This window comes from Mustela nigripes, chromosome 6 (genome assembly GCF_022355385.1).
Source record: "Mustela nigripes isolate SB6536 chromosome 6, MUSNIG.SB6536, whole genome shotgun sequence".
Lineage (NCBI taxonomy): Eukaryota > Metazoa > Chordata > Mammalia > Carnivora > Mustelidae > Mustela > Mustela nigripes.
In genome coordinates this window covers 30,046,243-30,073,241 of record NC_081562.1, presented here as the reverse complement: position 1 = coordinate 30,073,241, position 26,999 = coordinate 30,046,243, and the positions used below count along the sequence as shown (strand labels likewise).

At 39.0% G+C, this 26,999-nt stretch overlaps 1 protein-coding gene across 4 annotated transcripts in view; it reads right to left on the bottom strand.

Moving 5' to 3' along the window:
- Positions 1-26,999, bottom strand: part of POC1B (POC1 centriolar protein B) — a 97,769-nt gene that overhangs the window by 31,809 nt on the left and 38,961 nt on the right. For 3 of the 4 annotated variants that reach the window (XM_059402370.1, XM_059402368.1, XM_059402371.1), the window contains exons 5-10: positions 20,797-20,904; positions 20,553-20,668; positions 19,279-19,412; positions 17,150-17,218; positions 16,290-16,442; positions 8,267-8,344 (exon numbers count right to left, since the gene is read on the bottom strand). In XM_059402370.1, the coding sequence (XP_059258353.1) occupies positions 8,267-8,344; positions 16,290-16,442; positions 17,150-17,218; positions 19,279-19,412; positions 20,553-20,668; positions 20,797-20,904 (658 nt within the window). The remainder of the gene's footprint in view (positions 1-8,266; positions 8,345-16,289; positions 16,443-17,149; positions 17,219-19,278; positions 19,413-20,552; positions 20,669-20,796; positions 20,905-26,999) is intronic. The other variant, XM_059402369.1, reaches the window with a different exon arrangement.

Genomic DNA, 26,999 nt, shown 5'->3' with positions numbered 1-26,999 from the left:
ACAGAACAATGAGTTCACGATTTTCCACGAAATTCTGAGAGACCCACATGTGGTGTTTAGCTCCACAGTGAACCATCCTCTGGGTCAGCCACAGGAAGCTCATTCCAGGCTGACAGTCCAAGAGACAGGCACTTTTCAGAGCGCTACTGGAGTAATTTCCCGTGTGAAAAGCTCACTGCTGTTCTTGCATTCCTCAGGGTGCATTTCTTCTCATCTCAGAGGATGTTGCTCTTCCACAGGAAGAGGAAGGAACCAGTTGTTACTGGATGTGTGGGCGGAGAGAGCTGTGGGGCATTTTCAGCATGCCTCAGGCTCAGCTGTGGGAACTGGGGGTGCAGCTGAGATTCCCAGGCCCGGGACCCCGGGTGGTACTGGAGCAGTTAGGGGTCACGGCTTAGACAGACAATATCTCAGGGAGCTAGAAGGCAGAAATAATACCTGGAACTTCAACACCTCCAGTTCCCAGAAACGTGCTAATTTTCTAAAGGAAATTGTAAAAAAAGTACCCTGTTGGGCTGCCAGAGAGTGTATTTTATAAAATCTTTTTGGAGAGCCTCTCCTTTTTTTTTCTTTCTTCTTTTGTACATTTAATAGAGAAGAATTTAAGTCTTAAATCATTTTTGTTGAAATGTAATTTGTGTAACTTTTTTTTGGTGAAAGGAAACATTAATGTAAGCTTTCTTTCTCTGTGACCTTGAAACTGTGAATAAAACTCAAAAATTAATATATGTTTCAATATAGCTAAGTCAAACCTTGGAACTTAAAATCATTATGATTTTTTATTAAAAATATATTTTATTTGAAGGAAAAAAGAAAGCCTCTGATCTACACTATTAATCTCTTTTTCTAGCTGTACTATCTTGGTAAACTTTACAGATTATCAGATCTGTGTCATCTAAAAATAAAAGAAAAAAAGAAAGAAAAAGAAAAAAGTCATGTTCCTTTAACAGACTAAAAAGTTAAAAAGTTTTAGTTGGATTTTTTTTTTCCTTTTTACAATCCAAAAACACGTTTTTTTAAAGGTCAGCTATCACATCCACAACTGTTGGTAGTTTTCTAACATATGGGTCACGATATACTTCAAAAGCAAAGACACAACTAACTTGGAAGTAGTCTCTTTCTATCTCTAATATTTTCTTTCCTATCTCTAAAATAACTTGTATCTGAAAAAAAAATGTGCTGTTTTCGTCTAAATGGTAATAGTTCTGGGAAAACGTTTTTCTTCATTACTTCCATTGATTATCATGTATATCTTCTTTTTAAAATGTCTGACAATTTAATTACTTCATTTCTTACAATTTCGAAGGACAACGTTTTAAAATTACTTCTCAACCCAGATGAGAATTCCTCTTTTATTCCTACTAAGCATTTCAAGAGTTACATTTAACTTTTGGAGTTCCTGATTTAAAATAATAAAAAAAAAATCACTGTGTCCTACTTAACAGGCTCATTATTGTTTGAAATGAAGACTAAAAGTCTTTTAATAAAAGGTGGACAAAATGTGGAAGGTACCAGCTAGTGAGTGCGGATATAGATTCTACAAATATCTATGTTCATTTCCCTTCAAATGCTTAGACCAAGGGTCAGGAGAAAGATAGCACAGGGCCACTGAACCAATGTCTACAGATACGGTTCACATGTCTGTTTCCTTAAAGCTTAGTAAGCAGCAACAAAGTTACAAACATACCTAGTTTCAGAAATCATATGCACTAAACTTACAAATTAAATGCTATCTTAAAAGATACTGCAAAGTTTAAAAACTTCAAAAAGAATCTCCCCTACCTCCAAATTTGGAGGTGGTTTATATACATAAATCCAGCAATGTTAGCATACAGGAAAGCAGGAGGATTGTGCAACCTGATTTTTACTTATTTTCCTGGAAAAGTAAATGGGGAGTCTGAGGACAATAAATTGCATATTACCATTTTACACTTTTAAAGTTATAAATTTTAGTTTTGAGACATTTAGGTTTGCATACACGGTGTTTTTTTGAGTAAGTCTTTCCAAATCTTTGCTTACATAAGCAGTTAGGAACTGGAATAACTGAACTAGTTACACAATGTTGTTCAGTAACCAGGACAAACTGTTGCCACAACATCCATGGAAATATTCCCTCTGTATCTGCGAGTTTACTCTTTGTATGTCCATATATTTTATCAATGCATTAATATTTTTCAGAGAGCATACACCATATGGCTATCTCCATGGAAACGTGCAACATTTTTCTTCCTAAAAATACGCTGAGACAAAAAAGTCTTTCCAACAGGGAAACGAGTGCGCTTTGCTGAAAGAACACCCATCTCAATGACGTCTAGGAGGGAGGAGTGTTTTACCACTGTGCTTCCCTAAGTCACAGCAACAGCAGAGTATCAGATTCAACTGATCTGATCGCTTTCCTGAGCCTAAAAAAGGATGTGGTAAAGCCACAGTTCTTTCAGCAATCCTGCTGGCAAAATGACGCAGAGCCAGGAGATAATCCCAGCTATCCTGAGGTTACTCAAGGCTACACCTTCCCATCCCTGGGGAAAGGAGGTAGGGAATCCCACAGCTGACATCCAACCTGTCAGGAAATCCTCTTGGCTCTGCCTTCAAAACACATCCAGAATCAGATCACTTACACCACCTCCTCCGCTACCACTGTGGGTCAAGGAACTCCGGACGGCCATCTGACTATTCAGTAGCTTCCTAATTAGCCAGTCTGCTTGCTTCTCTCCACCACCACCCCCGGGGCCGGTTCTCAACACAGTCATAGCTGCACTGAACCTACTAAAACCCAAGTCAAACAAGTTCCGCCTCTGAAGGAAAGCCTCTGCTGGCTCCTCTCTCACTCCCAATCTGCCCTTCCAGCACTGCTCCCACTTGCGGGGGGTACCTGCCCAGATATCCACATGGCTTATCCCCTTCACTTTCACATGTCCCTTCTCGCGTGAGTCTCATCCTGGCCGTACCTAAAGCACATCCCTCCTCCTGTCTGCCTTCAGCACTTTCTATACCTTTGCGTTCTAGGGGCGGGGGGGGGGGGGGGCTATATATGCTATGCCCTACCATACTGTACGGTCTATCTTTTAATCTGGGAATTGCCTGTCTTCCCCACTAGGATGTAGGAAGCAGGCTACTCGGGGGCAGGTGTTTTTGTTTCATTCCCTTTTTCTAAAATCAAGAACGATGAATGACACAGAACAGTTACTCAACAATACGGATTAAGAGACATATATGTTGTGGGTAGGCATGTTCTTGGCATTCTGCCACATCTGCTACCCACTGAGTCAAGCAACTTAAAGATCCCAAACTAGACTGATGCACTTTGATTGCTGTGGTATATATTTTCAATTACTTCTGAGACATCTACCTACACCTTGCTCTTTCCCCAATTGGAATGTCCCTATTAAAATCCTATCCAATTCTGGTCAGGTCAAGAACTCGTCAAAAGATTCCTTCCAGAGAAATTCTCTAGTTTCCTCCAGCCCATTAATGATATTTTCTGAGTACTTCCATCAATAAACTTTCGTGACAATCACATACACTTGGTATCTACTATACTCCAAGTGTTGCTTATTTCTTAAACTCTTATTACTTAAAGATTTTATTTATTTATTTGACAGACAGAGATCACAAGTAGGCAGAGAGGCAGGCAGAGTGAGAGGAGGAAGCAGGCTCCTTGCTGAGCAGATAGCCCCACATGGGGCTCCATCCCAGGACCCTGGGATCATGACCTGAGTCGAAGGCAGAGGCTTTAACCCACTGAGCCACCCAGGGGCCCCTAAACTCTTATTTCTGTTGGGCTAGATTCTAAGTTTCTTGAAGTCAGCTCACTGAGCATCTCATGTTCTGTCTTCATGTACTATAATCTTATATATTTTGACTGATGGAGCAACAAAAGACTGTAAACCCATGATTTTTTTCCTATAATATAATTGCAAATTCTCATTAATTGTAAAGAACTAATCTGACCTGAAACACTGTCCCCAATTCTAAAGAAAGACACCCACATTATGTTCATAGTCTACACAGTTGCCAGAATGAAGATGAGAACACTGTTTTGGTTCTCTCTCAGTGAAGAGTCCATGTTTTGACAATCAGTCGGAGGAAACACTGGCAAGATTATCAACCTCATTTTGTTCATTTGTAGGACAAATAATAATAAAATTAATACATCAAAACGTAGGAATACAGTTGACCTAGAATAAAACATTTTAATAATCCTAAAATATTTTAAAATAAATTTTGTCTATAGTCAGTATTGTTTTAAAAAAAGACTTTGTTAGGATACAGAAGAGAAATTCCTATCTTGCCTGCCTTTTATAGGAGAGAGGTGAGAATAGGGGAGGGTCTGGAACATCCCATAGGGCCACATCCAATGTCAGTGCTAATGCTAAATGCTGCTCTACAACCATGATGTTAAAATGGTTGGTCCAGTTCTAACTGAATAAATGAAAATATTAAAAGACCCAATGGAATCCCAGAAAACCCTCAAAAAATCAGTAAATAATGAGTAAGAATGCAATCAGAATGGAGATTTAGGGATTCGAGATCAACATTTAAAAAATTACATCTATTTGACAGCCAGTATGTCCCTTTACAAACTGTCCCCCCAATTCTGTTTTTGTTTGTTTGTTTGTTTATAGCAAAACTTCAAAAATGCAGACTGGTGGAGCCCCTGGATGGCTCAAGCAGTTGGGTGTCTGCCTTCTGCTCAAGTCCTAATGGGATGGAGCCCCACATCCAGCTCCCTGTCAGTGAGAGTCCACTTCTCCGTCTCCCTCTGCCCATCCCCCTCTGCTCCTGTGCCCTCTCTCTCATTTTCTTTCTCTCAAATAAATAAAATCTGAAAAAAAAAATGCATATTGGTTACAGCTTATTTTGATCCTGAAATATTATATCAGATGTCCTGCCTGCTTTTAGAGGCACAAGTACAAGCCGGGAAGATTCCAACTGTTATACTGTATGCCATGACTTGTAATAAGAAAGCATCAGAGCAGGGTGCCCCGGTGGCTCAGTGGGTTAAGCCTCTGCCTTTGGCTCAGGTCATGATCTCAGGGTCTTGGGATCAAGCCCTGCATCGAATCGGGCTCTCTGCTCAGCAAGGAGCCTGCTTCCTCCTCTCTCTCTACCTGCTGCTCTGCTTACTTGTGATCTCTTTCTCTGTGTCAAATAAATAAATAAAATCTTTAAGAAAAAAAAAAAGAAAGAAAGCATCAGAGCCCAGATACCAGTACTCTCAGATCTATGAATCATTCTGAATGTAATATAAAATCAAGTCAAAGTAGGAATAAAAGGCAACTACTTCTATCGTAACCACCTTGGCTTTTGTCCTACTAGGAAATATGACAAATTAAGGCTTGAAGAGAAATCTTTTTTATGTCCCATCTTGATGAAATGAATTCCAAGGGAAATTTCTTCCAGTCTTCTATGAAAACCGAACAAATAAATCCCCCAGATAAAGAGTAACCACCACAATAAAAACCAAAACCACCTACCAATACTGTTTGGTTTTGTTTGTTTGTTTGTTTGTTTGTTTGTTTTTGGCTTCTGGTATTTCTCTGGGTTTTAAAATTATAATCACATGCAAAGTTCAAATCACAAATACTCAACGCAGTTATGCTTCACGCCAGACTGGAAACAAATCTCCTTTACAGTTGTGCCTGGTTTGTTGTACAGAAGCAAAAGAAAAGTAGCGAAGGTACAGAGACTATAGAATAAGAATTACTTATCAGTAGATTAATGAGAAGATGAACATTTAAAGTGATTTCACTTTAGTTTTCTACCCAATTATCTACCAATGAGCTAAAAGGAAGATACATATATATATGTATATTGAAAATTTAAAGGGAAAAGTTTTAGAGATATTCTTTATAAAAAAGATGCTTTATGAGCATATATTTATATCTTTAGAGAATGTCCTAGTAAAATAAATAAAATCAGGAATCCTTATAACTTGCCCTCGAGGCAACCAGCTATCTTCCAGATTATAAAAGAATCTACCTAGATGGGACTTCATTAGCCTAATCCTAAACTGGTTTATGGCAAATATATTTTTGTTTTCCTGTGTTTTTTTTGTCTGTTTTATTTTTATGAAGCATTAAGCACATAACTCAAAGTAACAGTAGAGACTTTTTTATAATAGTCACTACTGGGTTGAACCATTGGAAATCACTGACATTAGACTATTTTTGCCTACAAAATGGCAATTTCCTATAATCCAACCTTATATTATCCCTTATGTGGACATATTTGTACTCTTCAGTCTTATTAAAGGTTTACTAGCATAGCTGCAAATTATCATGTATTCATCACACAGAACTGTCCTCTCAGAATTTCACATACATTGCAGTCCCTGAGTTAGGCTACTATAACACGGACTAGTTGACTTGGGCACCTTTGGATCACCAACAAGGAATAGATACTCTGCTATCACTGGCTAGGTGGCAATTAGGCTACTTGCACAGCAAACTGTAAAAAAAAAAAAAAAAAAAAGCTGGGTTATTCAGATCATGAGACTTTGCAAAACTTCAACGGAACCAGCAGGAAGCCTGAGTCTCAAAATGTAGACCAAATTTTGATGATCTAGGATAACTTCTAAGCCAGGAATACACAAATCTTGTAGAATAACAGCTTCATCAGAAGGCATCACCTCTCTTTTGGTCCTCTTACAGCAGAGGCAAAAACCTAATTCACTGGAATTTATGTTTTTCAAGTAAATCATTGACTATACATCTACTGACTACCTATTATAAGCCACCAAACCATGTGGCAACAATTAGATGTCCACTTAATTTTTAATGCCATAAGTAAGCTATTAATGCAGAAGTGCTAAGAGGAATATTTTATAAACATGAATACTACAAAAGACAGGACCACGGACCTGCCCGAGATTCCGTGACAATTCTACATGACAATCAGCCTGTTGGTTACCCTCCCTCCCCCAACCCAGAGGGATGTCTTTTTGTGAAACTTCTCCTGAGTGATCTATGAGTCTTCTCTGCCTCGGGTTAAGTACAGGTTTTTTGCTTGTTTGTTCTTCTTGCTTTTTAAAGATTTACTTATTTATTTGAGAGAGAGAAAAAGAGTGAGAGAGAGCATGAGGGAGAAGGTCAGAGGGAGAAGCAGGCTCCCTGCGGATCTGGGAGCCTGATGTGGGACTTGATCCCAGGACTCTGGGATCACGACCTGAGCTGAAGGTAACCAATTGAGCCACCCAGGTGCCCCAAGAAGTACAGTTCTTTCTGGTACAGGATAGATTCAACGTGGACTAGTCCCTCTACAGAATTCCTCTACCAAAAACACCATTCCTGAGATCTGCTGGAAAAGGTGTAATGTCATAATGTCAAGCATTTTTGTTTGTTTTTTGGCCACCCATTAACAGTTTCTCCAAAATACTCAACTACACTGACACCATCACAGCAGTGTGACCACAGAGCGTGCATGCCGTTCCTCCCACTCATTCTTAGGACTAGTTTTGCATTGACTAGTGGGAACTGATGGCAGTAATGATCTGCCTTGCAAAGGCCAACAGACTCAGACTGAAAGGCTGAAACTCTCAGTGTATGACTTTACACTGAGTAAGTAAATTATATGTATATAGTCATTATAAACAAAGTTTCAAGTACTAGAAATTCTTAATCCCCACATAAACCATCAAGAGGGATGGACAAAGAGAAAGGACCGCCCTTTTTATAGCTTCTCAGGAGAAAACTATAAGTGAGGTTAGCATCTCTGAAAGGCAATTAACAGAGAAGAAAATCTGTTCTGTGACAACAAAGTGAAATGTCACCTGGATGGCACTTTAATAGGGAATGAGACAGTGAGTACAGGTTAGACTGAGTTTAAGGTCATCAGAAGTGAAGGCTTTTCTGAGAAACTGGTGCTGCTCCCCCTTGTGGCTATTTAGGCACATTGTAAATATGAATCTGTACAAATTTTTTTTTTTTTAATACTAAAATGTTAGGCTATTTAGACCACTTTTTATCTCCTCTCCTACACACTTTTTTCTTTTTTTTTTTAAGATTCTATTTATTTATCTGACAGACAGAGATCACAAGTAGGCAGAGAGGCAGGCAGAGAGAGAGGAAGGGAAGCAGGCTCCCTGCTGACCGCTGAGCAGCGAGCCTGATGGGAGGCTCAATCCCAGGACCCTGGGATCATGACCTGAGCCAAAGGCAGGGGCTTTAACCCACTGAGCCACCCAGGCGCCCCTCCCACACACTTTTTAAGAAAAATGTATTTTGCCAAATAATTTAATGCCACTTAAATGTTAAAGAAAACTTACTGTGGTAGAATCAAAAGAAAGGACATCCACAACAGGGGGAGAAGTCTGCAAATCAATTACCTCAAGCTTTGGATTAATCTGTGTATATAGATAAGAAAAGTTAACATTAGTTTTTTCTACCATAAGAAACTGGATGCTATTTGTAACAACCTAGAGGGTATTTCCTAATATTCTAAAGTTGAATATATTGCCATATTTATGAATATGGATGCAGACATTTTAAACATAATATTAGCCTATCAAATCTATCAATGTATAAAAACAGATCATTAGGACCAAGCTGAATTTATTCCAGGGATAAAAAGTTGATTTTACATTTGAAAATCAATATAATTCACCTTTATAAAGGAATTTTTAAAATAAAATAAAATAAAATGACCCACCTCCAGAGATGCAGAAAAAAGTCCTAGCCAGTTCATTAAAACAAGAAAAGGAATAAAAGGTGATAAGATGTAAGAATTAGAACAGAAGAAATAAAATTGTCATTCATATGTAATTATCTATGGATTAATTCCAAGGGAATCTACTGTTAATCATTAGGACTAACAAGAGAGTTCATGAGATCCAAAATCCATACACAAAATCAAATTCACGTCTATACTTCAACACACAGAAAATGTAAATTTGAAAAAGACATCATTTATGGGGCGCTCTGCTGGCTCAGTCAGTAGAGTATATGACTCTTGATCTCGGGGTGGTGAGTTCAAGTCCCATGTTGGGCATAGAGCTTACTTTAAAAACAGTAAGAAACATTTTTTTAAAAAAGAATAAAAAGACATCATTTACAACACTATAAAAATTTTAAATACATCACAATAAACATACAAAGATGTGTAAGATCTCATGGGAAAAATAATAAAACTAACACGATAGATATTTAAAAAGACTTGAATAAATAGAAGGCTATACCACCAAAAGCTCCGAAACGGCACCCTATATACATGGGAAATAAATACAAAAAATAAATATAGTATATGAAAAATAGCACAACAAATCAATAGAGGAAGGATGATTATAGTTGAGAAAACTGGCTCACCATATGACATACAAAAGTGGACAGTAGATAGATTACAAAACCTAAATGTTATGTTAAAACTAGGAACTTATAAACTATAAGGTAAATAAGAATATCTTTGTCACATGGGGTCAAGAAAGACATCTTAACAAGAGCCGCAAAAGCAAAGCCATAAGGTAAAAAATAACAACACCAAATTTTTAAAAAACCTAAGGCATCTGATGACATCAAAATTAACAATTTGTTTAACAATGGACACCACAAAGTTAATAATCTGATCATGGAAAAGGAAACAGATTGTGCGGTCTAAAACTGAAAAAGTAGGTTTTTCTTACACAGCTACAAATCACTGTGAAAGATAGTGATCCCAAGAAAAAAAATTATGGAAGAGAAAACCTAACAGTTGACCAGCAATATGGAGAGGTTTACAGAAACATTAGTAATTAGACCAGATTAAAGCAAAATGCCACTTGACACCTATTAGATTCTGAAAATGAGAAAGCTCAATGATGCCAGCCTTCTTTATAGCAGTACTGTTTATAATGGTGAGGACAAAACAAAACAAAACAAAACAAAAGCCACAGCTCCAAATCCCCTAATGTGTATCAACAGCGGAAAAGACACATAAGTCATGGTAATTACATTCACTGGAATCCTATACAGCAGTGAAAATAAATGAAATACAACTATGTACAACATACGTTTGTACAAATTCAGAATCCAAATGTATGACTCTCAGGATTTTAATTTCTTTTTAAAGATTTTATTTATTTATTTGAGAGAGAGAGAAAGCACACATGAGCAGTGAGGAGGGGCTAAGGAAGAGAGAGAATTTCAGGCAAACTCCCCACTTAGTGCAGAGCCTTACGTGGGGCTCGATCCCAGGACTCTGAGATCATGACCTGAGCAAAAGGCCGAAGCTAAATCTACTGAGCCAGCCAGGTACCCCACAGGATTTTAAGTAAAAAAAAGCAGTTTATGGAGAAATAGACTCAGTATGATTTCATTTCTATAAAGCTTAAAACCATCTAAAACTAAGTAACATCTAGTTATAGGTTAAAATGTTATAGTATATGAAAAAATGAAAGCAAGGGAATAATTAACTAGATTGGTGATTACTTCTGAAGGAGGTTACTTCAGAATTCAAGAAGACCAAAGGAAAAAAATTAAAAATAAAACCACATCATCACCAAATACTTATAAAGACTGTGCATATAAATTAGTTAACAAAGGGCAACAAAGGTAGGAGAACTCTGTATCAAATGAATGGTACCAGCAATGAGTATACAAGAACCTCAAAGAAGAAACTGTTGACTGGGCACTTAGGGAGAAAACCTTTTCTATGGAGGAAGCATAGGAAGGGCTTAAGATGGATCCCTAAAAACAAAGGTTTAGGAAACAAACCGGAGACAGAAATGAGGTGAAGAGCATCCCTGAGCACAGAGGCAGAATGCTGACATGACCCTTTTGGAGAGGGCAGCAATAAGACAGGTTGGCAAGGGGCAAGCTGGGAAGGGTGAAGGAACTGGGGAAGACACAGAGAAGCTGGGGCCTGCAGTGCGGTTTAGCAAGGTGAATCTGACAGAGGCCTGCAGAGCACCAAGAAGGACGTCGGGTAACAGCGAGAACACGGCTACAGCTGTTCCAGGACTGTGCTGATAAGGGCTGAGCCCAGGGAAAGAGGAGCAGAATGATTTTTTTAAAAAATTACTTTTATTAACATATAATGTATTATTAGCCCCAGGGGTACAGGTCTGTGAATCATCAGGTTTACACATTTCACAGCACTCGCCATAGCACATACCTTTCCCAACGTCCATCACCCAGCCACCCTCTCCCTACGCCCCCACCCCCCAGCAACCCTCAGTTTGTTTTGTGAGATTAAGAGTCTCATAAGGTTTGTCTCCCTCCTGATCCCATCTTGTTTCATTTTTTCCTTCCCTGCCCCCTACAACCTCCCACCCTGCCTCTCAAATTCCTCACATCAGAGAGATCATATGATAGTTGTCTTTCTCTGATTGACTTACTTCACTCAGCACAGTACCCTCTAGTTCCATCCACATCATTGCAAATGGCAAGATTTCATTTCTTTTTTTTTTTTTTTAAAGATTTTATTTATTTATTTGACAGACAGAGATCACAAGTAGGCAGAGAGGCAGGCAGAGATAGAGGGGGAAGTAGGCTCCCTGCTCAGCAGAGGCCAATGTGGGGCTTGATCTCAGGACCCTGGGATCATGACCTGAGCTGAAGGCAGAGGCTTTAACCCACTGAGCCACCCAGGTGCCCCAAGATTTCATTTCTTTTAATGGCTGAGAAGATGTGGTATATAAATATGTGTGTGTGTGTGTGTGTGTGTGTGTGTGTGTATGTGTGTATACACACACAGAGGAGCAGAATGATTTTAAAAACACTTATCATGTTTGATGGGTATAGCTAGAGTTCTGGAGACAATAAGAGACTTTTATAATTATCCAGCCACTTGTGTTAGAGGTACGTGCCCAGGAGTGTCTGTGTCCCAGGAAAGGAGTTAGCACCATGCAGGATGAGGACCAGGGCCTATCAGCACCTCTGTTTCTTCCTGGCTGCTCCAGATAACAGAAAACACAGCCTCCTCCTATCAGCTCTGAGTCCACAGGGTAGGCCACAATAAGAAACCTGAGGATGAAACACCTCCCTTCCAATCTTAGCCTAGCTGGCCAGAGAGTGCCTGCAGATATTTTATTCTCTTTTATCTACTGCCACCTAGTGTAGACATGAAATCACTTACCTATGAAAAATACAATCTGGTTTTACCCTCTGAAATTGGAACTGCTCAGAAAATCTAAATCCCGTGGAAACAGCATCTCTCACAGAGCAATCCGTAAACTTCTCCAAGGTGTTAAACTCTTGATGTGACTAACAAGTTGCTGCCACATACGTTAAATGGAGCAGAACGTTCTTACTGAGTAAAACTCTACAGTCTTCTCCAAAAGAGAATGTGTGTGTGTGTGTGTGTGTGTGTGTTGCGGCGGTGGCGGGCAGGGAGATGCTTCTGGTAAGGCTCTTCACCGGCTAACCTCCAGGAATATCAACAGTCCATCCTAGCTCTTTGTCCTTATTAAGGGAAAGAACCACATCATAACTACACTCGCCTTGACGTGGAGTAGACTGCCTTCTGAGGGGCTGAGTTCTCTCTATCACTGACCGTGTCATTGAGGGGTTTGTGCAGGACAGAAACCTTGTGCAGCATCCCATTCTGAAGCCCTGTGTACCGCCACAATGAGGAGTCCATAAGCACAAGGACTGCTACTAACAAAATTCAGAAGGACAGGAATATGCCTATCTTGTTCTTTGTTGCATACTCCAAAGCTAGTACAACATCTAGCACATCCGTACTTACTGCTAACACAGCAGCATTTAATTTTGATTATTTTGAAGCATTACCTCAAAATGATTAAAAGCACAAAATGGAACCAGAGTGTTTGGGTTGAAATGCAAGCACTGCCATTTACTAACTTTAAGTTTTAACTTACATGTGCCTCAATTTCTCAAGGAACAAAAACAGTACTTCATAGAGCTTTAAAGGAAGATTTAATGACAACTTATATAGGCTAATTAGAGTAACTCTGTATGTACTTAATATTGCTATTTTTTACTAATATTATGTAATCTCTGAAGAACATTTATTGAGGCCCGAAACAACATAAACATATGCCATGATTAGAAATAAAATACAAGATTTGTAGAGAAGTGATCATTTTTTATCCAAAATTATGCTTCTAACCTTAAGAAAAGGTTGAGATAAAAACCCAATCTCAGACCTGAAGACTTAAATTGGTCATTTTTCAACAATGGATCATGGCCAGACTGTCACAAATTATTATTTGTATTAAAACCTGGATGGTTTAGTCATTAAGTGTCTGCCTTCGGCTCAGGTCATGATCCCAGGGTCCTGGGATTGAGCTCCGCGTCAGGGTCCCTGCTCAGCGGGAAGCCTGCTTCTCCCTCTCCCTCTGCCCCTGCTTGTGTTCCCTCTCTCGCTGTGTCGCCCTCTGTCAAATAAATAAATAAAATCTTTAATGAATAAATAAATAACTATAAATAAAAATAAATATTAAAAGAAAAAACAAAAGATGGAGTGGCCGAGCCAGAAGTGCCACAACAAAGATCTGCAAGTCAAACCAGTGGGAAGCACATGGGGGGGACCTGTCCCGCGCAGCTGGAGCTAGGACTGCATGCTGCGTGCTTTCTTTCACGTGGCCTTCTCTCTCTCGTTCATTCTAAAAGCAACCTGCTAACACCCTCTCTATCCATGTAGTAATTAGTAATTTACACATTTCCTCAGCTGGAACCCAGGTCTAAGACTCCACCTTCAAACAAGCAAAGCACAGAAGCTGGCAAATGGGTCACTTTCGTAAAGGGCCTCTGTCACCCAGAAGGCTGGGATTATGCCACTCAAATGAGCTTCACAGAAAACACACAAAAATATAAACCACAGGAATTCTCTGTTGCTTCAAACTCAGAAACAGAAGACTCATGGTTACTATAAAAAGAGCCAATTAGGAAAATTAACTAAATCATTTAGGAGCCATTTTTTCCTACATCTTTCAATAATACCTTTTTATACGTTTTTATCATGAATTCTGACCTCAAAAAGTTTTTTTCTAATTTCAAATATTTCCAGAGTAGCCGATCATATATAAACTGACCTTGCCTAAATCTTTGAGGGGAGGAAAATCAATCCCGCACATTTAGCAGTTCAAGGTCAAATATACTGATCATAAATGGACACAGCAGTATGACATCTATTCTGATTCATCTCCTTCCATCCTAGGGGATATTGTCAAATTAATGGTTTTTTGGTTCTAGGAGGGATCCTTGGACATTAACTTGAAGCCTTCAAAAAAATTTGATATTTACCATTTATTTCTAATATTAAAGATATCCTCTGTCCAGAAAACTTTACACCCTTGCTTACTATAAGAACTTTTCAAGGAAAAAGAAAAAAAAAAGGCAAACGGTTGTTCATATGCAGCATCCTATCACTTTTCTGGTATTTTATAGCACGTGGTCTGTGGATGTTTTACAAATATACGTCACTCTGTGTACTTAATTGAAGCAGCCGTGAGTGCTTGATAGATCATTTAAACGAGGTGCACAGAGGCGGACATTCTTAAGGCCACAAACATAATTCAGTCATACTGCTCGACATTCTTTATAGTATAACTGAATTCTAATTCCAGGAGGAAAGGTTGGTTTTTAATAGATTTTTCAAGTGTACATGTGAAAATTATGGTTGAGAGTGACTTTGCATGACTGGGGTCATCTTGACCCAGCCAAGTAAAGTAGCCCAGCCACTTTTACTGCTTTCTGGCTGCTGTCAGAGCTGAGCTTCTCAGACAACTTGTTGACATTTTCAACAAAGTCCAGCACTCTTAAGTGGGCTGGGGCTGACAGCAAATCACAGAGAAAATAACTTGGGTGTCTACTGCAGGGGTGGTGTGGTGTCATGGAAATATCACTCAATTAGGAGCCAGGAGACCTGGGCTCAGCCTGCAGCTCTACCCCCCACGACTCTGGAAAGGTGGCTGACTGGCTGACTGGGCAGCATAGACACTGAGGACCAAGCCAGGCCAAGCCCCAGAAATGCTAGAGTAAAAAATACCACGAGTCAATAACCAGCTGGGGTAAAACAAGAAAAGGGAACTTCAAATATATTTTACATATACATTATGTGAACACATGTGATCCCAGGGAATCCACAAATACATACACCATTGTAGAAACTGAAACAAAAATGTGATGAACCACAAATTATATTACATTCTTTCTTTCAAAGAAATAAAAAAAAAATACAATAATCATCAATAATCATGATGATACAGTAACAAGAAGTAAAGACATGGTAAATAATCTGTTTAGAAGAACTGGAAAGATGGTCAGAAGACAGAAGGACAAAAATTATAACCAAGAAAAAACTAGAATAGAAATCCCCAAATGAGGCTAAACAAAATCTAGAAAATAATCCAAAAAACTCAAAAAAGTTTCAAAAATGTAAATGTACACACATACACACGCACACTGTGACTAACCAAAACCAAAATCAAAGCGTGGACTGGGGGGCAGGCATGGGGATCGTGGAAAGAAGTATGGACCCACTACATAAACAGTGTGTGGGGTGACTGCGTTTCCACTCAGGAGTAAGTGTTAAGAACTCAAAACAGCTACTCTCAAAGCAAAGCAAGGCTCTGTTGATGATGGAAAAACAATTCAGATAAATAGGTAATAGTGATTTCCAATATCAGCTCTTGGGAGGAGAAAGAGGCTTAAGAATAATTATGCAAAATGGGAAGAAACAGACAAATACTAGCCAAGTATCCAGCAAAGATGAATTCTGACTCTGAAGAGAGTAGAACATTTAAATCTATAGGACCTAGGGGAACTTGTCAACAATGACCTACAGCTAAAGAGATAATTGCATATTTGAAAATACATGTAGACCAAGTAGGCAAATAGTAAAATGATTCTCAGTGATTAGGCTTAATGCCTAAATTCTCTTCTTTTTACTGTCCACAACATTTTTTTCTCCTATGGTCATAAAGAGGCTATAAGATACCTATTCCAGGAACTGTTATAAAAACTCTTGCCTTTCATCCCCATTCTCGTGATAGCCATCACAGATGCTCTCTAAACACATGAAGAGTATGAGCTAATCCAAGCTACACGGTCAACTCTGGCCTTAGGTTTGATTTCTCATTTCCTATTACAAAATTTTTTGTGTCACTGACACAACTTTTAAGCTTTATTTCTAGACCTTCAAGCCGTGAATCTGAGGCTTCAACAGAATTACACACTATAATTACTTATAGTTTTGCTGTATTATTGAAAATAAGTGTTTCTCAAAGACCTGCTGTTTTAAGACATAATTAAGTTTTATATAGTAAAGTATAATTTCAAGCATCTAGTTGACCAGTTGCCCCAAAATGTACACTTGCAAACAGGCAGTTGACTGGGGTGCAAAGTACTCACTTCAATGGTCTCGATTTTCCCTTCGTGGGGATGTGGTGTCCTTGGGTATATATCAGCAAGATGAGGTGACGCATCAAAATGTAACCTTTTGAGATTTCTTTTTATCATATCCTTACAATTCAAGTCATCAAAATTAGTCCTCCATAATAAGACCTATAAAAAATTAATACATTGGCACTTAAAATTGACTTGCACATAAAACCAACAGAACTAATTAAAAAAAAAAGTTTACATGATTGTTCCTCAGACTAGGAAGGCTGAAATATACATTTCAACTGTGCTACTAGTTCCCACTACTACTTTTCTAAGGGTGAGAGAGATTTAGCACTTTCAATTGCCTTCGTGTCCAATTTAGAATTTATGTTAAGAAAGTAACGTATTCCTTTAAAATACTCTCATGTTTTCAAAGTTCAAAATCATGTTCTTGGCAGTCCACCTCACTCAGTCCATCTGCCTATGGATGACTTTGGACACTTCCTCAAAAATGCAGATTTGCTACATGAACAATTTATATTTATCATCCTCAAGGGGCTTAACATTTGAAAAAAAGACCTAGAGATAAAAGGTGAGGCAAGAGTTCAAGTGGAAGTGCCACACCCGCACTGGGACCTCAGGAAATCCCACATATAATTAAGTGTCAAGAAGAGCACAAGAAATAACCACTATTTGAGTTCCAGAAAGTGTCAGAACCGGTACTAGTTCAGCAATGAGACAGCAGACTTCCTGGCATTAAAGTAAAATATAAACTCAGTGATAATCATCTTAACACCTACAAAGGAGCTGGTTCTAAGAATCCTAGCCAACGTGTTGGATCCCTTTACCCTCACCAAATCAGAGAAGGAGCTGAAAGATTTACAAACCTGTGCGTCTGCACCTCCTGAGCTAAACAGCTCTCCACCTTTTGAAAATGAAACAGTAAAGACGGGTCCCTAGGAAATAAATGGAGATTTGAAAAAAAAAAAAAGCACTTGGTATTGTTTTCTCATAGCCAGAAAGACTGTATGAATTTTTCATCCTAATCTATGTAGACGATGTAAGCAGTAAGTCTGATAGAACGTATCCAGTCAGTGCCAACTAATGTAGGCGGAGTAAAGATAATCAAGGAACCAACCCAATTATATCAAAACACATACCAATGATACTAGATTAAAAAGGCAATACTAATACAACTATGAAAATACACTTTCTTTCCGTTTAAAGAAAAGCTTCTAAACGTGTAAGTGAATAAGAATGTCTGTTAAGATTTTCTGGTTTTGGACTCTTTGTTCATCAGATCACTAGCAGAAACCGAAGGACAAGTGTGTAAGGTAATCTGGACAAAGGCCATTTCCTGACCACAAAGGGCTTCGCAGAGCTCTCCCCTCACGCGGGAATAGGGAGTCACTGAGAGTTTTGCCAACAGGCGGGAGACAGGCAGAGAGCTGTGACTGTGGAACACTGGGATCACGACTGTCAGAATGATGAATTCGGGCAAGAATTAACGTTTGGAGCCCATTGAGAAATGAATGCAGTTATCGAGGTGAGAGGTAGGGAGAACCTGAAATTAAGCAATGACTGTGGAGTTGGGCAAGTCACAAGATGCATGGCCTTTAGGTCAATTTTTCCATCAAGAGTAACTCTTTCTCATCTCAAATATATTACTAGATGGTTTGTTCTTAATGTCCTTAATTGGTGTAAGCAACATTGGGGGGGGGATCATTTTGTATTTTTCAAGTAGATCATCACACAGACTTGGGTTATTATAGCCTCTTAAACATCTTCACTCTAGACTGAAAATTTTCATCTTTGTGTACATTGTTTTCCTCCTAAAATATATTTTTCCTATTATTCTGAATTATTATTACCCTATATTATTCTACGAATATTTTAACCCTTGACCACTTTTATTGGTTGTTTATTCAGCCTGAATCCATGGATATACATGTATCTGAACTAGTTAGTGTCTATTCCTGCTTTGCTCTAACACAGCTGCAGAACAAATGATAAAGCAAAGCAGGAAGCCAGACAGGATATGTGAAGGCAGAAAAGAACCCCTTCTCCCCTAAACCACAAAGCCTATTCTATTTATGGAGATAAACAGATCATACTTGGTTAAAAGGAAGTACCTAGTACATCTTAAAACAAAACAAAACAAAAAACAACAAAAAAAAAGAGGATGCAGGATGTATTCTAAAAAATTTAAAGAAGTTTGAATATTTACCCAGAAAGAAGGAATAGTTTACACTTAAAAGCTGTTTTTGTTTAGTGCATTGTATGCTGGGTGTGTTTGTGTGTATGTGTGTGAGATTGAACAGGCTCAATAAATAACAAGCCTCTCCCTCACTGGGTTCTAAGTCAATTAAAAATTAACACATAGGAATGTCATCTTTCTTGCTGCTGAAGGCTTATAAAGAAAAAATGTGGCTTTATCTGTGGGCAAATGGGCTGAAGAACTGAATCCCAGAATGAGTCACATTTGAGTACCCTGTCACAGGCAAGACTGAACAAAGGCAGGCATGCCCACAAGAAATACCAGAGAAAAACACTGAGGACAGGCTCCTAACAGAAGGCACTGGGCTCTCCTTGTTGACTTTCTCCTTCTAAACTCACCAATCAGATTAATGAAAAGGAATGAGTGAGAGGGTGTGCAAGGCGAAGTGGCAGAGCTGTGGACAGCCTCCACATGAGGGGAAAGATCAGAAGTCAGGAAAATGCTTCTCCATCGCTATCAGACCAGGCAAATCTACGTTACATACTGAGGAAGCCAGCAGTGGAGGATTAATTTCAGGGCTACTGAAAGATACACACTGATTTTGATAAGAATTATAATAAGTAATATTTCTAAGAGTTGCTTCCAGAGGATAAAAACAAGGCCCTGAAAGCAAACATTCTATGTGAGTCATAATGGTAACGTGTGCTATACCTGGAAAGATCAAAAAGATATATAATAAACTGGGCCAACGCCTTAAAATATATGTTATTTAAAAAGCACAAATCTTAGTGTTAATACCGTATGTCCTTGAAGGGTGTATATGAGCCTTCCTTCTAAGAGATCCAGAATCTTAAGTGTACCGTCTGAAGAGGCCGTGATGAGGTAGTGGCCCGAAGGATGGAATGATACACAGTTAACTCCACCACTGTGAACTAATTCATGGGAAAGAAAAGCAACAAGTTCAGAGAACAATTTCTAATTCTAGAGATGTCTCTTTGCTCTGTTAGCAATATTAGCTTGGAAACAATAATCCGTTAAAGCCAATGTCTCCACGATACCAAAATTCCACATAGGTCACTAAAACAAGTAAGTAAGTAGCTTATGATCATAGATTCAACTTCCAGCAATGAGACTGAATAGCTTTAAAACTGGAAGTATGTCATGGAAGGATAAGCTAGTTAGCCATAACTATGAAGTCTTCAGACACATTACCAATATAATATAACCAAAAATGGATTGTAACGAGCTCACATATGGCATACAATCTAGCCTTAAATGAAATTTCATAACCGATTAGTGACTTGAGGCTTGGGTATGAAGAGTGTGGCAGTCTATTTGCAGAAGTGCAATCTTGCTAGCTTCTCCGAGAATTCATTCCTGGACACCATCTTTCCAACAGGAGGCAGCATGACACAGCCATGAGAAGGCTGTTCTTCCTCGTACTTTATAAACAGATAACCCTAAGCTAGTTCTAGCAATTATTTTAGCAAGTTACTTATGCTCCTTAAGCTTCGATTTACTGATCTATAAAATGGGGGCAATAATAACAGTAACAATAATAATAATAGTAATAATAATAATAATATGTCCCAGGGTTGTTGTAAGGATTTAGCACAGTATTATACTTATTTTAAAAGGGAAATGTGAATTTAATATAAATCCAGTATCAACCAAGAAATCAACTCATTTCTCTTCTAGTTGCAATACATAGGCACAGGAAGACGCCATTTCCCACCACTTATAACACCTATTTGTGCTCACAGAACTTCTGATTCGGAATTCAGAATTAGTTTCTATCTCTCCTATTATGCAGAGAACCAACCTGTGAACATCTCACTGCAGCTTCTTTTTTAGCGGCCCTGGCATCACTTTTGAGGCCCCTCCCCACCCCTCTCCACTCTGACACCTGTCCCAGCTTCCCACCATGCTGCTGACGGAGCTAACTGCTGTCCAGTCCATTCAAAGGCAGCCCCCTACCTCCCTTGAAGAAGGGAGAAGCATGGGCTGCGGCTTAAGGGTTTCCTGGAAGGGGCCAGGCGTCAACTGGATTTTGTTGTCATGGAAATTGTTACCTTGATAATGCTGAAGCAACTTGTTTACTCTTATATCCCAGATTTTCACGGTATGATCAGAACCTGCTGATGCTATGCATGTACCATTAGGGTTAAAATCCACAAAATTTGCAAACCTAGGAGGAAAGAATAAGGTAGCCTAATATTCTGATTTCTTTCCCTTCATTTCTTTATTTGAATTTTAATAATGAAATGTCGCCTTAGCAAACCAACCCATATAAATGCACAAAGGGAATGGACTTACCCTACAGAATCTGAGAAGTTATTAACACACTGCTTATTGGTGGTATCCCAAATTTTAATAGTTTTATCTTCACTGCATGATACAATTAGCCTTCCATCAGGTGAAAATCTGGAAAGCACAAGAAAGAAGACTGCCTTTGTGAAAGGCTGCTGACAGTCACTCACATGCCCTACCCCCCCGACACACACACGTCAGGCTGGACATATTAAATACCAGAGACCACAGTTACCACACCATGTAGCAAGGTCATATTCTACAACCATCTTTCTAGCTACAAATAAGCAGGACAAATGACAATAACAGACCATATCAAAATAGACTATACCGACCAACCAACTTTCCTTTTTCCTTTTATTAGTTGATTTAAATGATTTAGTTTTATGGCACTTGTTCTAGGTCTTTGATTCAACTCTTCACTCCTCCCAAGCTAAATACCTTATTTTAACAAAAAGCATTCATTATTTCTTTCTTCTACTTCTGTCATTTTCTGGTACTATCCCTATGACCCACAAGAGCCTTTACTACTCATCCCACTAACCTGTAGTGAAGCTTTCTGGAAGAAAAGGATTGGCATGTTGAGGATTAAAATTAAATGATACCACCAACAGAAGAATCACCTCCCTAAGCCTGTAACTTCCTGGACTTTGGGAGGCCGGAAATCTCCAGTGGATAGCTTATTTATACAGAACTGAAGATGCTCATTCATGGACACACCTATCATCCACATGACCCACTCAAAAACAAATGAGACAATTCTCAGACATCTCATCTACTGCTTTTATGCACTCTCCTCCCTTAAGAACCTTCTCGAGGTTATTCTTTTTCTTCTAAGTGGTAGGGGAAAAACAGAAGAAAAGATGACCAAGAAAAAAAAAATTAGACTATTAGGAAACTATGAATAGTATTTTTATTATTAATACTTTAGCAATAATAAAAACAAAAAAAAGAAGAAAGGACTTAGGTCATAGACCAATGATGTTTCAATTTTCTTTGTACTTTCCCTCTATGCCCAGATGACTGTAAAGGTCATTAATTAAGGGTGTGGGTTGTAACTGAAGAGCTTCTTGTTGATGTTGTTGTTCTCTCTCACTCTCTTCTCTCCTCCCTCCCTGTTCTTAAGACTGACCTAAAAAGAAGTCTTCCTGACAGAAACTTTGAATCTGTCATTTATGGACTTACCATATTTTTAAAAAGGGCGTAGAAGCATAATTCAGTTCTATGTGAAGTAATCTTTTAAAATTCTGGAAAGTGGGGCACCTGGGTAGTTCAGTGGACTAAGTATCTGCCTTTGGCTCAGGTCAGGATCCAAGGGCCCTGGGATTGAGCCCTGCATCGGGCTCCTTGTTCGGTGGGGAGCCTGATTCTCCGTCTGCCTGCTGCTCCCTCTGCTTATGCTCGCTCTCTTGCTCTCTCTCTGACAAATAAATAAAGAACATTTTAAAAATAAAATAAAATTCTGGAAAGTAACCTTGCAAGGAAATGCCTTCCATGCTGGGTAGTTCAGCTTGATTTGATTTGATTTTTTTTTTTTTTTTTTTTTTTTTAAGATTTGATCTATTTACTTGAGACGGAGAAAGAGAGAAAGCACATGCACAGAGGGAGGAAAAGCAGACTCCCCACGGAGCAGGGGGCCTGATGCAGGGCTCAAACCCAAGACCATGAGATTGTGACCTGAGCCAAAGGCAGATGCTTAACCACTGAGCCGTGCAGGCACCACTTGATTTTATGATAATATAATATTTTATTAATCTTTTCTTCCAGAAAATATGTCAGGAAGACTCACATATGAAAGGCAGTATTATAGAAATGCTTCAAACAGATATGTATTTTACGCAGATCCCGGGGAAGGAACACCTACTCACTATCCTCATAGAAATAAATTTTGCACAATAATGCAACTAATATAAGGAATCCATTGTTTCTTAATAACTTATGTTTCAAAAATCACTTACTATGAATATTTTAAAAAGTATTTCTAAGAGATTACTTGATTCATACATTTTAAGAAAGCAATGATTAAAGAATGGCTAATGGAATGACCAGATTAAAAATAAAGTCTAAAAACACTCACCCTTTGACATTACCTGCCAAATACCACCACTTCCATTATCGTCATTATCCTGCCTACATTATTGAGCACATATGTCTTAGAATGTTTCCTAACACATTACGTATAGCAACTCATTTAATCCTCAAAATAATCTACAGAGCAGGTGCTACTGGTATCCTCCATTTACAGGTGAGAATGCCCGGCCCCATAAAGGATCAGGAAACTGCCAGAGTCACACAGACAGGAAGGTCTGACCAGGCAGTCTGGCTCCACAGCCAAACCTCTCAGCCACTCTGCTGAAGTCCCTGAAAGGAAACTTTCTTCAACCAGCTAAATGATTTATAGCACAGTTCAGTGTGGCTTCTGGGTAATCACACAAAGTTCTAGGGTGAAGGGAAACCATGAGGCAGGGTTCTGAGGAGGCTATGTGACTGAGCTATAACTGGCAGGCTAGCCATCAGACTATCCTTTAATAAAAACTTGTCTGTGCTGCTAGACACTGTCAGTGTCCTTGGGGAGTTTATGGGGAAAATATTGATCCTTTCGTTCAAATATTTATTGCGCACCTGCCAAAACCTGGGCATTGTCCTGGGTAATGGGGATTAAGTGGTGAAGGAGACTGGTAAGATCCTGGCCCTCATGAGGTTTTTCATTCTAGGAAGGGCACACAAATAATAGCATTTTAGATAGTGCTAAGAAAACAGTCTGTAACAAAAAGGTGCCAATTTGTAGGTAGAAGTTAGAATGGAGCAAAGGGACTTTAAAGAAATTCACTAGTAAGTTAAAGAAGGGATCTTGGCTGGCTAGAAATTCATCCTGAGCCAGAGGACCTAGAGCCTGGGAGAATTTCCAGGTGCTAAAGAAACGAAGGGGATGAGAAGTCAGATAAGCCTAGAGTGAAGGGCAGCGGGGGCAGGGAGCGAGGGGTTCTACCCCCAGCTCAACACAACCAGAGAGGACTCAGGGTTGAAGCTGTCCCCTTCCTCTGGATACCACATTATAATCCCGACATATGTTCTCAAAAATGTTGTTGTTGTTGTTTGCCTTGGGAGGGGTTAAAAGTGAGGACAGTGGTTTGTATCTTCTTTTCTTCCCTTTCATTTTAAATTAGTCACATCGAAAAGAGGATAGCCCCAATAAAACAGGCTTCTCTTTGCCCTGACTTTGGGGCAAAGGATCGTTCTTTCCTTTATCAGGACTTAAACAACATCTAACTGGGTTATTAATTTTAAGAATGTTAAAAGTATATAAAATTTCTACTGAAATATCAACAGATTTCAACCTAATTTAGCACCATTTAACTACCTTTTAAAACCTAGAAGGGGGGGGGTGGCTGCTCAGCGGGGAGTGTGCTTCTCCCTCTGCTTCTGCCCCTCCCCCTGCTCTCTCTCAAATAAATAAAATCTTTAAATAAAAATAAACAATTTGGGGGTGAAGTCTTTTGGGTTTCACATTAAGTATTATGTCATCTGTGAAGAGAGTTTGACTTCTTTGCCAATCTGAGTACCTTTTATTTCTTTGTGTTGTCTGATTGCTGTTGCTAGGACTTCTAGTGCTATGTTGAACAACTGTGCCGAGAGTGGGCATCCTTGTTGTGTTCCTGATCTCAGTGGGAAGGCTCTCAGCTTTTCCCCACTGAGAATGATATTCGCTGTGGGTTTTTCATAGATGGATTTTATGAAGTTGAGGAATGTTCCCTCTAGCCCTATACTCTGAAGAGTTTTAATCAGGAAAGGAATACTACTCAGACATCAGATAGGACAAATACCCAACTTCTGCATCAATATGGATGGGACTGGAGGAGATTGTGCTGAGTGAAGTGGTCAAGCAGAGAAAGTCAATTATCATATGTTTTCACTCACTTGTAGAGCATAATGAAGAACATGGAGGACATTAGGAGAAGGAAAGGAAAAGTGAATAGGAGGAAATCAGAGGGGGATCAACCATGAGAGGCTGTGGACTCTGAGAAACAAACTGAGGGTTTTAGAGGGGAGGGGGGCACTGGGGGATGGGTTAGCCTGGTGGTGGGTATTAAAGAGGGCACGTATTGCATGGAGCACAGGGTGTTGTACATAAACAATGAATCTTGAAACACTACATCAAAAACTAATGATGTATTTTATGGTGAATAACATAATAAAAATATAAATAAATAAATAAAACCTCTAGAGTGTGTCACTGACATGGACATTAATTAGTAGTGACTACTGGATTAGCACACATGAATTATCTATAAGGTACCTGGGAAATTAACTGAACTAAAATTACTTCAACATAGTGATACTCATTTGAGAGAATCAGAAAATTACTGGACTTCTTTCTAGAAAAACTGGTTCACAGGTCCTTGAGAATAGCCCAATAATATCACAGAAGTTCTTTAACTTGGAATCTATGGATTTCCTAAAACTGTATGTAGAATTATATTATTATATGTATAGCCATAGAGTTATTAACTCATTAGAGAGCCAAAGGGGTTCATGAATCATGAGAAGTTTCAGTGTTTCTAAGAAATCAAAATTTTCCTTTGGAAATTTCTTATCGTTGGAATGAATACTCTCTCTATAAAATGACCATTCCAGCCCTCAGGGCTCTGACACCAGAGTAGGCACTGTTCCATGTCCCTTAAGAAACAAATAATCAGTAATTGGTACTCTGAAGTCAGCAACTATTCAATAGGAGAGGGAAGCAGTAAAAAGTAGTGGAAATAAGACTGCCCTGTCAGTACATGGTCCTGGATTCTAGGGCCAATTTTGCAACTGCCCAGCTCTGTAACCTTGTGAAATTCAAAACCACACTGGCCACTGTTTTCTATTTGTATAATGAGGGAGTTTGGATTGCATTCAGACCTAAACTTTCATAGACTCATTAAAAAATATATATATTGGCAGTCTCAGAGTTTGCTTTGGTGGGATTTTGTGTTTGCATACTGAAGGTGAAGTTCAAGGAAATAAGCAAAACATCTGTGTGTGTGCGGTGTTTTTTTTTTTTTTTTTAAGTGCTGGTCAGCATCAGAAGAGAACACATCTGTTAATGACAGGAACAGGATTTATTCCTACAGCTGCTGAGAGACAAAAAGCAGATGAAAGAGATATAAAAAGATGTAACTATGCCATGGAACATGCTAATTACTCGTTGGGTCATTTACCGCTTATATGCCCAGACTTCTCTCCGGGGATCTCCACCCATAAATACAACTGCCTACTGGGTGTCTCCTCTTGGATACCCTGAAGGTTCCTCCAACTCTGAACTTGTCCAAATCTGAACTCATCGTCTACCTCCCCAAACTGCTCCTTCTCAGTATTCCTTAAAAGGAATACTGAGAAGCCTAGGAGTCATGTTTTGTGCCTCTTTCTCCTCCTCCACACCCCCCCCACTCCAATCCATTATCAGGCCTGTCACTTCAAACCATAATGGGAACTACTGTCTTCCATTCTCCGCAGGCAATAAAAGTGATCTTTAAACACTGAATTAAGTTCCTCTGATTAAAATGCTTTGATGATTTTGCATTTCCCTTGAGGAAAAGCCTGGCATCCTTCCCACTGCTTACCAGGTCCTCAAGAGTCTCCCCTCCTGTCTCACCATCATCCTGCGTACTCTTCCTGACACGTGTGTTTCTCTTCTCAGGTCCCTGCCCCTGTCTCAGGAAGTGTCTTCACGTGCTATTCCCTGTGCCTCAAATGCTGCCCCCTACTCTTTACCTAGTTTAAAAAACCTAAGAGGATTTTACTTGTCCTGTAAGCCTCCTGCTCAGCATCACTTCCTCAGGAAGTCTTCTAGACCACCCCTGCGCTCGCAGCTTAGTTCCTCAATGTGGGTCCTTAGAGTAGCTCAGAGTCGCACTTAGGTCACACTTGTAACCAAACATTCTGTCGTCTTCCCCAACAAATGTAAACACCAAGAAGATAGAAACCACATCTGTCTTGTTCACTGTTACACTTCCAGACACAGTAGATGGCACTGAGTAGGTCTAGGTAAATATTTCAGGCATTTAAAAGACTTTTTTTTTTTTTTAAAGAAAATTGGGTCCAATTTAAAATATTTTAACCAATGAAAGCTGATGTTTAAAATCTTTGCAATTTGTTGCACAGCATGAATATACCCAATGACACTTAACTTTATACTTTAAAATAGTTAAAACGGTAAGCTCTATAAT